This window comes from Alligator sinensis, unplaced genomic scaffold (assembly GCF_000455745.1).
Source record: "Alligator sinensis unplaced genomic scaffold, ASM45574v1 scaffold1900_1, whole genome shotgun sequence".
Lineage (NCBI taxonomy): Eukaryota > Metazoa > Chordata > Crocodylia > Alligatoridae > Alligator > Alligator sinensis.
This window is the reverse complement of record NW_005843821.1, coordinates 20,206-34,778: the sequence shown is the minus strand read 5'-3', so window position 1 is coordinate 34,778 and position 14,573 is coordinate 20,206. Positions and strand designations below refer to the sequence as shown.

Here is a 14,573-nt window from a genome sequence, read left to right as displayed (position 1 = left end):
GTGCTGGCAAACCCCGGGGGCTGGTGCCACGGCTCCTCCCCTGTCTGGCTGGACTGTCACAGCTCTGGCTCAAGTGGGAAAACTCGTGTGGGCAGAGCTGTGCCTACAGGGAGGGCCCAGCTGCCTGATGCTGCCTTTGCTAAAGCAGCAAGAGCCCCTGTGGTGCAGACAGAGCCTTAGATGTCAATGAGGTCTGCAATGGGATGACGGTGTGATTGAAACATCCCTGCTCTGCCGTGTCTATAAAGTGCAGGGGAAAATGATCTCGAGTTGTCTATCCAGTCTCCAAAACTAGTAGTCCCCAGGGAATCCTTACCAAGGGGAGTGCATCAAGGCATGTGGCACAGAGGCCTGTCAAGGACCAGACATGTCAAGTTATCACCAGTGACCAAAAAAACAATAAAACCACTGCTGGTTCATGTGGTGGGAGCAGGGGCTGGCAGAGCGAAGGGCAGGGCAGTCGTGCAGAGACCTGCAGCATCAGCTACCCGCGGCCTGGGGAAACAACGTGTATTTTAAGGCAAATGGATGTGAAGTGAGACGTGCAGGAACAGACACTGGCCCATGACGAGAAGCCAACAAGCAGATCAGTGTGAGCTCCCTGCACGGGGCTGGGCAAGGAGAGCTCGGAGGTCTGTGGGGTGTAAGCAAGGCTGCAGGGAGTCAGAGCAGGAACCTGAGCACAGCAGGAGCGAGGCTCAGACTGAACCGGCCTCTCATTTTCCTGTCCCCGGTGTAAGAATGAGGTTGACAAACTGGAGGGTGCAGGAAGAGCCGTGAAAAAATAATTCTGGGCTGAGGAAAATGCCTGAATGAAGGACTTGAGCTCAGTCTGTTTCGTTTGTCTAAGTGAAGAAACTTAAGTCCCTGGTGCAGCAGATCCCAGGTGTAAGAGCAGAGAAGAGAGCAGAGGAAGGGAAAGAAGAGGAATCCCAGCCTACAGCCTGCTCCACCCTGTGGAAAGACCTGCAACTTCTGCTGACCGGGCTGTGGCTCGAGGACTGGCCTCTTGAGTCATCTCAGCACCCAGGAATGAGCCCCGGTAGACAGTGTCCTCGAACTGAGGGTCTGGCAAAGGCAACTGCCCAAGGGAGAAAATGCAAGGTGCTAAAGCCATGGCCAGTGGTGAGGGCACTACCAGGCAAGGCACAAGGAATGAAGTCAGAGACAGTGGAATAGGAAATGGGGATCGTAGAGCATGAAGGAGACTCCTGAGTCGAACAAGGTCCCACAGGAAGAGGTGGATTCCCCACCCCTGCTGTCTTCGGCGCTGGGCTGGAGGTCTTTGTCCAAGATCTGTTTGGGCCCCACATGAAGTCTTGTGCTCAGTTCAGGGCCACAGAGATGTCCGTGTTTCCAAACCAGGCCAAGCTGCAATCCTTGTGGTGCCTCCTGCCAGGGGTCACTGGCACTACCCCGGGCAGCACGCTGGAGGAGGAAGACACAAGCGCCATGACAAGAGCACTGGAGGTGCTGGTCTAAGAGCCAGGAGCCTGGGAAACATCTCCAGAGTGAGGCAAGGCTGCAGGGGGTAAGCAATGTCCTACGATCTGTGTCCTGGCCCCAGGGTGTGTCACCAAACCTGAGCAGGACAGCTCAAGTTTTGGCAATGGCCAGTTTTGGCAGGATGGGAGTGTATTGGTGCTGCTCAGGGCAGAGTGGGCCCAGGTAAGGCCACAGAGGAGCGAGGCCAAAGGAAATGCAGCCCAGAGGTGTCCACTGTGCTGCCAGATGTGCTCTGTGGCTGGAGGTTTGGGCTTTGCATGAGGGAGAGAAGTCGGTGCTGGCCTGGATGGGGCACGGTGGCTGGGGGGAGGCGGGTGGCACCAGCAGAGCCCAGAGGGAAGTGGGAAATTTTAATTGGGACTGAGGGGCACCGCCATGGGCAGGAGCAGGGCACTGGTATGTCACTCAGGGCTGCCTGGTACTACAAAGCAGCGGGGGTGGGGGGCGGCACAGCTGGACCCACATGCTGTTGAGCAAAATAGGCAGGGGAACTCTGATTTATTGGTAAAAAGTAAAAACTATAGGTATTTAGAATCTATATTATTTCAATGATTGAGGCACTTGTAGGCTTCTAAATTGCTTTAAAATTATAAATAAATCAATAAAACATGGTTAAATTGACAACTATATATGTATCGCTGTATAGCTATATAGATACAAACTTATATTATATATATCTATATATCTATATCTATTTATCTATATAGCCGTTCCAATTTAATCACAGAAAAATGCAGGTCCAATTTGCAACTGGAAATATAATACCCCTATGTTCATGGCTACCTGATGAGCAATTGCCAATTGCTGAGAAAGATGCAGTCTACAGAGAAGTATGTATGGGCATTCTACAGAGGGGACACAGGGGAGGACCGACAGCATGTAAAAATGTGCATCTTAAATTTCTTTACATTTATTTTTATTTCTCATTAAATTTCCGAGGCAATAACACTTGTTATTTCCTGTCATGGGTGACTAATGCCTCTCGAGTCGGTGGGAGGGGGCACCAGATTGCCAATGGGGCAGAGGGTCCCCCAATCGCCAAGCCCAGAACCACCAGTGCCAAAACCAGAAGTGCGCTTCCTATGGCACTTCTGGTTTCAGAGCTGGCGCTTCCAGGGGGTGCACAACCACCTCAGGGGGTGCACGCGGGTCTTCCTAGACCTTCGATGCTGGAGGCTGCAAGTGGGAGAGGAACAGGGGAAAACCCATGGTGATAACCAATTCCCACTGCCTTTCAGCATCCACCCCCGGCTGCCATGTGAAACGAGCCTTTTTATATGCCGTTGGGATGGGGGGGCCAAAGCCCACCAAGTAGCACTATAAGCCCCCATTGGTGGTGGGGGCCACTAAAGGCATGGCACTGACTGCCTGGGACAAATGAAAACATAATTGGGACAGGAGTGAGGGCCACAGGTTCATAACGAGTGCACCGAGGGGGACACTGAGCAGAGAGCACTGGACAGTGTTCCCAGGCCCTCGAACAAGCCCAAGGAGCCAGTGGACATTGCCCAGTGAAACTCTGCCCAGAGATGTGAAGGGACAAGGGACAGGAAAGGGACCGGGGCTAGGAGGGTGTTGACCAGGAGATCCTGGGACATGCTGGGGCTCTGGATGGGGAATGCATAAATGAAAAGGTGTGAGGAGCAGTGCAGCCACAGCCTCAGCAGGACGTCCTGGAGGTGGTGAGGCATTGCAGCCGGGTGCCCTCCAGGTAGGCATGTGCCAGGGTCTCCCCAGGCTCACCAAAAGGGTAAGTGTTGGGGGTATCTGCAGACTGCTCCCAATACACACCCATAGCAATGGCTGCATGGAGGAGCCACCAGCTGAGGTCCCCAGGGGCATCAAGGTGGAATATATATTCGTCCTTGGTGAGCATGTGCACCACTGGTTCCCTCCCACCGCCAACCAATCTGCACAGCCCAAATGGCTGTGTCACTAGCCCATTGTCTGGCATCTCCCACAGCTGGGGATGGAGCCCTGCAGCAGGCAGCTGGATAGGCTGGGGCCAGTGAGGTGGGCGGGGCAAACATTGCTTAAGCCAGTGCCCTGTGGGAGGACAAAATATCCTGGGCCAGGAGCATTGCCGCATCTCCTGTCCGGGTGTCCACTGGCACAGGGGCCCGAGGCCATGGAGCACGTGCTGGACTGGCTGAGCCGCCTTGCAGAGCTGTGCAACCAGCTGCGATTCCGGATGAGAGGCTTACGTGTGGGGCAACCACGGCCAGGCCCAGTGAGTGGGATGGAGTGGGGTGGTTATGGCTGCTGCTCATGGAGGGGATGAAGTGGAGGGATGTGGCTTCTAGGCTCATTCTGCACGGGGGCAGCAGGTGCGATTCCCTGCTGGGGACTCAGTCTGTTGCCCTGCAGCTTCTCCCTCTGCCTCCATGCTTCAGGGTTTCCCCTTCAGGGCTGCAGACAGGGGTAGACAGGAAGGATGAGAGCAAGGCAGCAGAGCCACATGCAGGGACAATCTTTGAAGGGCACCGTGCACTGTTAACACTGCGCAGAGTGCAAACACTTGCTTGGGGTTCGCAGGAGAAACCTGGGAGCTCAGAGAGGAGCCTGGAGGGCCAGGGACGCTCTGCCCTGCTGCCGCCACTCTGGGACTCGGCCACGGCAGGATCACTCCAGCGCTGCCCCCGAGACATCCAAGACTGACCGGAGCGAGCAGGCGGCAGCGCAGGTGGGGGCCTGGAGTTAGACACAGCCGAGACCCTGCAGTAGATGCTGTGGCTCATGGGCGCTGATCCCCTCAGTCCTGTTCAGGACTCCTCAGAAGCAGCGGGAACAGCCCGTCCCTGCCAATGCCTTGCAGAAGTGCTCTGGGAAGGACCTGGATGTCATTCACCTGTCTCCTTCTTTGTGCCAGGGAACTTCTTACTGAACTGCCCTGGCCAAATGTTTGTCTAACCAGCACTTTAAAGCCTCCAAACCTTCGAGCAAACACTATGGCCCGGTGTGTGTGTTCAGTGAGCATTGTAGAGAAAGACGATCTGTTCCCACATGACAGCTTTGTGACAGCATTTCTCTCCTGGGGCCATGTGCAGGAGGATGTTGTTGCCTGGCTCCTAAATTTCCAGTTACTGCACTGAAGTGTTTGCTCTGGAGAAAAATATATAAGATGAGAAAAGGCCTTTCCCCCTGATTCTAGGGTCTGGGTCCTGGTGGCCGCTGCATGCATGAAGTGACAGCTTGGGCAGGAGCCTGTCCTGAGAGCTGATCCCAGCCAGTGGGAGTGGTCTGGGCCAAGCACTCGGGACCCCTGATTCAAGTGAGCCCACAGGCAGACCGATGAGCTGGAAGAAAGGAGTCCTTGCATATTCTCGCTCTGGAAGCTGTGTGAGGTCAGGCCTCAATGGCAGGGTATGAAGTGCCAGCCTTGTTTAAACAGCTGCCTTGCTTTTATAGGACTTCCTTTGGGATTTGAGGATGAGGCCAGTCATTCCCCTTGGTGGTGCAGGTGTGGAAACATCTTTACAGTGCTTTCTACCCTGTCCAAATCACAGTCTGCTATCGCTGCCTTGGACGGGGTGAGATGGGGAACGGGCTATTTCACAAAACAAATCAGTGCGAGGACATAAACTCCTGGACCTTGGCCCCTGCATGTATAGCCTGTTACATTGATGCCCTCATCTTGAAAATGTGCTTCTGATTGGGCAGAGTTCCCCTGCTCCTGGTTGGGATGATGCCAGAGGCTGAAAACAGGATGGGTTTGATTCTGATTTCAGCTTGCAGCAAGCCCAAGACCTCACAGGTGCCTTGCGCCCATTGGAGTGAATTGCTATTTCAGCCATATGTGGAAATGACTGTCCCACCTCTCTTTTGTTGAGAGTTAAAGATGAGACCCATCAGCCCTGGATTAAATCAGTGTTTAGACACATCTATAGGGACCCAGGGACGCCCGGGGATTGACAGAGAGGAAGCATGTTGTTTGGGGATCCTTACCCCTCCTCTTACTCCCTGCCCAGACCTCCAGGACAGGTGGGTTCAGGGTGTCCCCTTCAGGTAGCCACAGGGTGTCCTGCAATGGGCACAAGAGGGTAAAGGTGCCTGCAGCTATAACCAGCCACTTTCCCTGGAACAAAGCCTGGGATCCTGCAGGCAGACACACCTGTTGTCTCCCGACAGTGCTGTGACGCAATGGGACAGCCCTCTGTCCCAGAACAATCACGGCTAATCCAAATTAATTGCCATTGATGCTGTGAGTCAGTGCAGCCTTGTCACAAGCTCTCTCAGGGCAGGGGGAGTTCCAGTCACCCTGGGCCATAAAGAGTTAACTGGCTAGGGAAGGTCCCAATTGCTCTGGGCCAATGGGTAAATGTGGTGAGGGAGAGGAGAGAAGGGAGGGCAGGATGCAATGGGGCTCTGCAGCTCCACAGGGTTAATTGGCCCAGGTGGAGAGCCCCATCACTCTGGGCCACCGGGGTTAGCAGAGCAAAGGTGACCGCTGCCCTGCAGCGCAGCCCTCAGCGCCTGCTCAGCCTCACTCCGCTGCCAGCAGCCACCTCTGCTCTGCCCACAGGACAAGATCAGAGACAGCCTCCGCACCTGCTACCAGCACCTGGAGAAGACGGGCCGGAGTTTTGCCACTGTCACCCAGGGGCTGGAGGGCGACCTGCGGTGAGTAATGCCTGGGCCAGGCACTGGGGAGGAGGGGTGCCAGCTTAAAAAATAGAAATCGGGATACCTTGAAATGTGCCGGTTGGAGCTGTTGCCTCGTGATCCCATTGCTGCTGCTTTCCACTCTGGTTCCCACTTGGCTGTCCACACCCACCTGCTGCACCTCATCCTGTGCACATTGCAGGCTGTTTAGGTCACTGTGTGCATGTGTTCAGTGCTCAGCACAGCTAGACCTTTTCCTCTGGACTTCTGACCACGAGTGTAACGAGTCCCTTGAGAAGGTGCCTGTGTAGGGGATAGGTGCATGGGTTTGCTTTTCCTCCCAGGGAATGTAGCCAGCAAACAGAGCAGGTCCCATGGCACAGAAGCACCAGGTCACGGTTCAGGGTGGAAAGGAGGAGCACCTTCTCCTGGGACGTGCAGAGAAGCAGGACTGCCTGGTACTCAGGATCCTGCTAGGGAGGACCTGGGAAGCAGAGGTGCCTTCAGGGTGTGATAGCTCCTGAGCAGCCCTGTTTCAAGGAATGCAATTCATAAATAACAAAGAATTCAGAACGGAGGATAGAAGCACCAGGTCACGGTTCAGGGTGGAAAGGAGGAGCACCTTCTCCTGGGACGTGCAGAGAAGCAGGACTGCCTGGTACTCAGGATCCTGCTAGGGAGGACCTGGGAAGCAGAGGTGCCTTCAGGGTGTGATAGCTCCTGAGCAGCCCTGTTTCAAGGAATGCAATTCATAAATAACAAAGAATTCAGAACGGAGGATTTGCACAAGTGGCATTGCTGCTGCCTCAGCATCAGGTATGTGGAGCTCCACCGAGTCTCCACATCCTGCATGATTTTGTGCTGTGAGGTCTTCACCTCTGCTTGTTTGTCCGGCAGCATCTTGCCCCCTTGATGCTGCGGTGGAAGTAGCCCACCACCTTACTAAATTTGGAAACAAGCTTGCTGGTGGTGCTGGTGCCATCCCAGGCAGTCCTGTCCCCCTCCAAGGCATCCCTGACAATGAGGTGCAAATTGTGTTGCATACAGCAGATGCCAGCAAAGTTGGCATCACACACCACCTTAACTGTATTGGCCCCATTGTCAGTGGCCAAGAACCTGTGGGTGAGCTCACTCAGCCCGATGAGCTACCCCTGCACTAAGCAGTTCATGGCCCCTATGATCTCTGCGGCCTTTGGGGACTCATCCATCACCGCAGCTTGAACGAGAGCCCGCCGACAGCCTGATTGGTTGTACCAGTGCCCTGTGAGGGAGAGATAGGTATGATCTCCACCCCAGCTGTTCCAGTTATCTGAGGTGAAGTGTAAGGCTACCTGCAGATCTGCCTTGCACAGCTCCTCCTTCAAGTACTCCCTGCATGCCTCATACACGGAGGGCATAACTGGCCTGCTGAAGGTGGCGTGTGTGGGTAATTGGTAGGATGGACCATGACTGCCATGAGCCACCTGAACCCTGGCTGCTCAGTTAAGGAGAAGGGCTGGCCATGGACAGCAAGAATCTCCCCAGTGCTCTGGTCTCGCTCACTCTTGCAATGTGCCCCACTTTCTGTCCACCTCTCCCTCACTGTTCCAGGGTGGCCTGCATCTGCTTTGGGGAAATGGGGGCTTTGAAGTGAGGGGGAACTTCCCTTTGGGCATGCTCTCACTGGTACCAGGCTAAGAAGGAGCAAGGTCAAGGGGGTGATGCCTGAGGGGGTGCATCAGCATCTCCGTGGTGCTTATGTGTGTTGTTCCTTTGCCTCAGCTGGGTTGGGGTCAGCAGTGCAGGCAGATAGCATATGAAGGGTCATCTGTCAGCTCAAAGTGATCTGAGACCACACTACCCGCTCACTTCTGGGGTGTGGGTGCATGTGTGGATGATGCTGCACTTTCCCCCTCCTCGGCAGACAGAGGCACAGCAACAGAAGGAGCCGACTCACATGAGCTGCTTCCCTCCACCTCTATGTCAACCTCCTCCAAAGTGCCTTCTGGGGAAGGAGACCTGGCTCTGGGGGAAACTTGAGGGGTGTGGAGCACAAACTCAGATGATTGCCCCTCCTTCCCCAGAATTTCCCTTGCTAGGGCACTGAGATCCACATCCAGCACCATGTCTTCCTCTGGCACAGGAAGGCTCAGCATGGGAAGTGAAATGGGGGTGGAGGATGCTAGAACCCAACTCCATGAGGCGCCCAACGACTAGGGAGACAACGATCCAATCGCTTATGGATCCTGGTACTCATTAGCCAGAGCAGACAGGGAGCAAACGCTACTTGCACACATTGCTCACAACAGCTTTATTCAGAAAGGAGACAGCTTCGGGCTAGCTCCCAAAAAAACAACAAACCGGGGAGCCGCCCTGAACAATAGTTCTTTCCACATTTTATACACCTTGGTTCATTCGTATTAACATTCACTCGACCCATGTCCCTCCCCTTGTTCTACACATTTCCCCTCCCATCTCAAGCTCCGCCTCAGTTTACTGTTTACTTCATTAACATGGACTTGCCTATGCATTTAATTCATTTACCTGCCTCTCTGCTAAGAGCACATGAGTAAGGCCATGAACTCGGGCACACTCGGTCACTTGCTGGTTCTTTCTTGTTCTTTGCTGATTCCAGCACCATCTCCAAGGTCTTGCTTCTGCTTTATCTTCTGCCATAGCTGGTGGGCTGCATTTGTTATTCTTACACAAGGAAGCACGTATCCTGCACACTATTCCATTGTTAAAGAAACTACTTGCCTAAGCATTTGCAAAGTTATTTTAATACATCATTTTGCCTCGTGACCAGCAGCTCTGCTGAGACACAAGAAAAAGCCTTTGTATTCAGCTGCAGATTCAATGCTCCTCAATAATCCAAAGTGTTGTCACCCTAACAGAGGAGACTGTCAAGCTGATGCTGGTGTTGCTGCTTGTTGTTGAGGTGGTAGTGGTGGGGCAGAGGGATTATGGATGGTGCTCGTGGAGGGGATGCAGTCTCAAGCACAGGCAGTGGCAGTGGCAGTGGCACTACTCCCGTCTCCTCGCTGCCTGTGGAAACCTCATCCTTTCTAGGTGAAGGAAAGAAGTTGCGTGCCAGTTTGGAGGAGCAGGGGGGAACTTATACCTCTCCCTCAACCCCCTCTTCCATCCCTCTCTCAAGGCTTGCCACCACCTGCCTTTCCACCATACTTCATGGGGTGTTTCATAATGTCTTGCTTTTATACAAATATATAAATATATTCACGTTCCTATATAAATTCAATAACGGGAGTGAGTGTTGCGCAAAGTAGATATGTATAAAAAGAAATATGAATGAATGAAGAATATATTTTTTCTCCTATATAAATTCAATAATGTATGTATGCTGCAAGCTTTAAATGTATAGAAATAAAATATAACTTCAGTTCCCATCCTATATAAATTAAATTCTATAGCAATATCCGATCTGATATAATTATAAAATTGAAAAGAATAAATCAATGAATATAATAATAAAATAAAAGCGTGTGGAAGAAAGAAAAAGATCTTTTGAAATCCCTCTTGCAAGTAGAAAATGAATGGTAGCCTTTGTTGTGTGATGCTGCTGAGCTGCTGGAAAACAGCCCAGTAACTGACCCCAAGGCAGAAGGCAGGCCTGTTCAAACAATGCTGCCTTTTATACTGTTTTCCCATCTCTCCCACAGAGCACTGGGATTGGAAGGGACCTCAGAGAAGGATGACAGTCACTGGCCAGCTCAATATGAGAGTAGTCCTTCCCCCCTTTTCCCGCCTCTTCCCTCTCCCTCTCCCTACTTTCTGTTTCTCTACAACCAAGTCCAGCTTCAGGTTTGAAACTCAAAACAGTTCAAAACTTTCAAAACATTTAAAGTGCATCCGTTTCATTTTGAGGCTGTTTTGAAGCCCTTTGGTTTTGTTCAATTCCTCTGTTTCAAGCTTGAAATGAGTCGAAACAGCATCAAAATGAAACAGTCAGTAAAACGTCACACAGACCTAGTGTCCACACAGCAGCTCCTGTGTGATGGCACTGTACGTTCCCACCTTCCTTAACATGCAGCATCAGCTTCAACCTGGCAGCAAGCTTTGCAGTGGTTATGGCCCCTGGGCCCTAGTGCTGCCCGTCTGGGTGATTTCAGTCTTATCTCTGTCCTGGCCGAGTGTCCCAAGATTACCAGAAATGTGGCTGTGTCACTACAGCAGGACTTTATGCTGGCGGCAGAGCTCTACATCAGCATTGCTTGCCACTTTGTTAATGATACAATAGCTTCACCACCAAGTGTACCAACCTCAATGTTGAAAAAAGAAAGCAGGCTACAATGTGGAAGTGATGTTCAGAGCTGGTAGTCTCTTCTTTCTTGCCAAAACTATGTGATGATCTTTAGCTGTCTGCCTGTCTAGTAGGTCATATTGAATCATAGGTCACCATTTTCTTGTCCCACTGTAGTCATGCTGCTTGCATATTGTACCTGGTTCTCCGAGCCCTGGACACCATAGAAGACGACATGTCCATCAGTTTGGAAACCAAGATCCCAATGTTGTGTGAGTTCCACACATACCTGTATCAGCCAGAGTGGAAGTACATGGAGAGCAAAGACAAGCACAAGCAAGTGTTGGAGGACTTCCCCACGGTAAGCCATTGTCTCTCATTTCCACCCACAACACAACAGCCTGTGTGTTAACTATTACAGGTACCCTCTTCAACACTTCTTGCATCTTGATCCAACAGGAACAGACCCAACCCAATCTAGTCTTGAGACGCCCACACTGGGCAGACGGTCTGTCCATCTGGAGCCAAAGTCATTGTTTTTTGTGCTGACTTGCTAAGTACTGGGAATGGCTTTGTTCTGAACCAGAGCATAGAGCCTCTGGTGGGCTGGGTGCTCATAGGTGATATGCTGACTGATGAGAAGGTTGTCATTGACAGTTCCTGATTAAGTGTTGCTGGATCTGGTGTTTGCACAAAATGTGCATTGCCTTGTACCCAGAAGCCATTGTGCTGAGTCCCTAAGATACTGCATAGGGGGAGTGGGTAAAACCAGATACAGCAGTAGCACACATTTCCTGAATTATAGTCCTAAGATCTGCACAAAATACCTGGTGCATCACTGTATTATTAGGTATGTAAATTAATGCATAAACTGTGGAAGGCCTGGGCTCGGAGAGGCTTATCCCACCCAAAATAGTTTTGTGGTGGCCAGAGACAGCAGCAGCACCACAGCACTGCTTGGCATGCAGCCAGGCCAACACCCCATGCTTTCTCAGCTCCGTGTAACTGAGGAAGAAGAGGCTAACCATGCATGTGTCACACCATGCAGAGCACAATGAGAGTTGCCATTCTTGTGCTGAGTCATGCACTCGGCCCCCCAAATAATATTTTCTCCCTCTGTCTATGAATTAATGGAATGGTCTATGTGATTGGTTAATAAACCTTTGGAGTCCAGTTAAAGCTTTATGGTCCATTGAGGTCCCCAAGTGAAGATCAGGCAGAAAAAAGATGTCTGGATCTCAACTGCCACCCAGCAGGTCATTTCCTAGGCTGTAGGTGTGCTGGACATTTTTCCTCCCTAGGTGCAGCACTTTGCATTTCTCCTTGTTGAACTGCATTCTGTTGTTTTCTGCCCACTTGTCCAACCTGTCCAGGTCTGCTTGCAGCTGTTCCCTGCCCTCCGGCATGTCCACTTCTCCCCATAGCTTTGTGTCATCTGCAAACTTGGACAGAGTACACTTCACTCCCTCGTCCAAGTCGCTGATGAAGACATTAAAGAGTATCGGTCCAATGACCGAGCCCTGCAGGACCCCACTTCCCACACCCTTCCAGGTTGAAGGCTTCCACCACTGGAAACAAGTTCTCTTGGACAAAGAGCCTGAGGCAATGGACCAGTGGTGATAGAGACAGGACTAGTGAATCCAACAGGCTTCAGCCATGAATCTGCATGCAGACGGTGATAGCCTGATGGTTGTCTCGCACCTGGCTTGAGACAGGGGTGCCAATTGGCAGCTGCTACCATGACTGAGCAGTCCTATTCAGGACCCCCTCTGCTCACCCTCCATGGGGAAGGGGCTAGAAAACGAGCCCTAAACCTAGGCTGTCTTATTTGATCCTGGCTGGATAGCCACATCCAGTGGGAACACTATCTCTGCGGTCAAAAACATCATAAGACAATGATTTTCGCAATATGGACCATTCACAACTTGATGGATAACCAAGACAACATACAACCAGAAAGCAGGGCTGCCATCATCTCCGAGGAATTAGTGATAGACACTACATTGACATTGCTCTGAGTGAGATGAGACTACTAGATGAGGGTCATCTGAGGGAAGAGGTTGGCATCTACTCCTTCTTCTGGAAGGGGAAACCAATTCAGGATAGCTGCATTCGTAGCGTCAGCTTCACTGTCAAGTATTAGCTCATCTAAAAACACTGTCCATATGACATGTGCTGAATCCATTAGCGATAGCACGTGTCAATACCAAGACTGGTTTCATGAAAGCAATGACCTCTACAACTGGAAGAGAAGGGCTCATTCTGTTGGCAAGATGGCACCTCATTTAAGCAGGAGGAGACGTGTCATCTTCTCAAAGCCGAAGCTCAAAGGTGGATCCAGGAAATCAAGATTCAGTGGTGGCAAGATAAAACTAAGGAGATCCAGCTCTATGCTGACAAACATGACATGCGTAGCTTCTTCCAGGCAGGAAAAGCCATGTATGGGCCAACTTCCCATGGTCCTATTTTCCTACTATCACAGGATGGCTTCACACTCCTCAAAGACAATGAATCTATCCAAGCTAGATGCAAAGAGCACTTTGAGGCACTCCTGAGCGGGGAGTTCACTGTTGCAGATACCACCATCGAGGCCATCCGCCAACACCCTGAAAAGGGGTCTGTCACCAAGCTTCCGACCCTGGAAGAAGTCTGGCGTGCCATAAAAACCCCCAATAACAACAACGCTTCTGGATCAGAAGGCATAGCTGCTGGCATCTACAAGGCTGGCAGTGAGAACTGGTGCTGAGACTCCACAAATTTATTCTTGAAATGTGGCCACATCACACAGATGTCCAGCTCCAGACTCCTGACGCAAGGTTTATTCTCCCATCTCAGTCAAGAGGAGGGCAGGGAAAGTACTTCAAGGACATACTGAAGCCAAACTTGAAAAAATGCAACATCTACATCCACTTGTGGGAGACTATCACCCAGGAACGCCCCAGATAGAGGAAGAGTTTGCTGCAAGGATCTCAGTACTTTGAAACCTTATGACAACAACAGGAGAAAGAAAAGCTAGAGTGGCAGAAACAACATGTTGTGGACCAGATCAAGAATCCAGAGCTACCCATTCCACATGGAAACACATTCCTGAGTTGCAAGACAGTCTCTTGATCTCAGATAGGCCTTGTCAGCCACCTTGAGACCCTGCAATAAGACAATCATGGGACACAATCATCCCCTACTGAGAGGGATTGCCAAAGAAGAAGAGGTTTCTCCTCAGCCAGATGACTGCAACCATTCTATGAAATGGTCAGAGACAGATTTGTTCCTCATCCAAACTGGGGTCAAGAAAAGAACTCAATCTCCAGCTTTGTTCCCCATTTGTCTGACAGTCAGCCTGGTTCCCGTTAAGGACTGTCTTCCTTCTGGAACTGACATTGAATGCCGAAAGGATGGAGGGTTCTTCAATCTGGGACATTTTTGCTGTAAGACCAAAGTAATCAACCTTGAATTGAAATACGCTGATGACTCCACCATCCTTGTGCACAGTAACAGAAATCCCTCAGACAGTGCTGGATCATTTCAGGGAAGCCTGCTGATCTTTGGGCCTCTCTCTTAACATCAAGAAGACTAAAGTGCCCTATCAGCCTGCCCTAAGCCATGAATGTGACCTTCCTTTCCCCACCCCTTCCCAAAATTGCCATCGTGAGATGGACTCTGGAGATAGTCGAGCACTTCCCCTAACTTGGTAGCCACCTCTCTCAGTCTGTGAACATTGAGGAGATCCAGCACAGGATCCAGTGTAGAAGTGACTCCTTTAGGAAACTGCATCAGTCAGACGTTATTCATTGCAATCTCTAGCAAGACACCAAGATCCAGGTCTACATCATCCCCCCCATCCTCTATGGACGTGAAACGTAGGTAACCTACCATCGTTATCTCAATCCTGGAGATGTATCGCCAACAAGGCCTCCAGAAAATGGGAAGATGACTGCATGAATGCCAGCTTTCTTGCTGAAGCTAGTGTTACTACCATTGAGTATGTCATCCTCGAGCACCAGCTTCGCTGGACTGGACATTGTATACAGATGTCTGACTCTCAACTCCCAAAATAAATGCTCTGCTCCCAGCTTTGTAATGGCCTGAAATCTCACGGTGGCCACAGAAAACTTTTGTTGGCTACAAATGTCCAACTCGGGATCCTTAAAAGTCTGGTTTATTAGGTGGATTGAAGCACTGTAATGAAGTTAAATCATAAAACTTGTGGCTGGGGGTAGCCCCCGCA

The 14,573-nt window shown here is 51.1% G+C and overlaps 1 protein-coding gene across 1 annotated transcript in view; it reads left to right on the top strand.

Moving 5' to 3' along the window:
* Positions 1–3,634: 3,634 nt before the first annotated feature.
* LOC102368591 (squalene synthase-like) overlaps positions 3,635–14,573 on the top strand; it is a 28,325-nt gene continuing 17,386 nt past the window's right edge. Inside the window, exons 1-3 of the mRNA XM_014527680.2 lie at positions 3,635–3,736; positions 6,008–6,126; positions 10,526–10,709. Coding sequence (XP_014383166.2) covers positions 3,635–3,736; positions 6,008–6,126; positions 10,526–10,709 — 405 coding nt within the window. The remainder of the gene's footprint in view (positions 3,737–6,007; positions 6,127–10,525; positions 10,710–14,573) is intronic.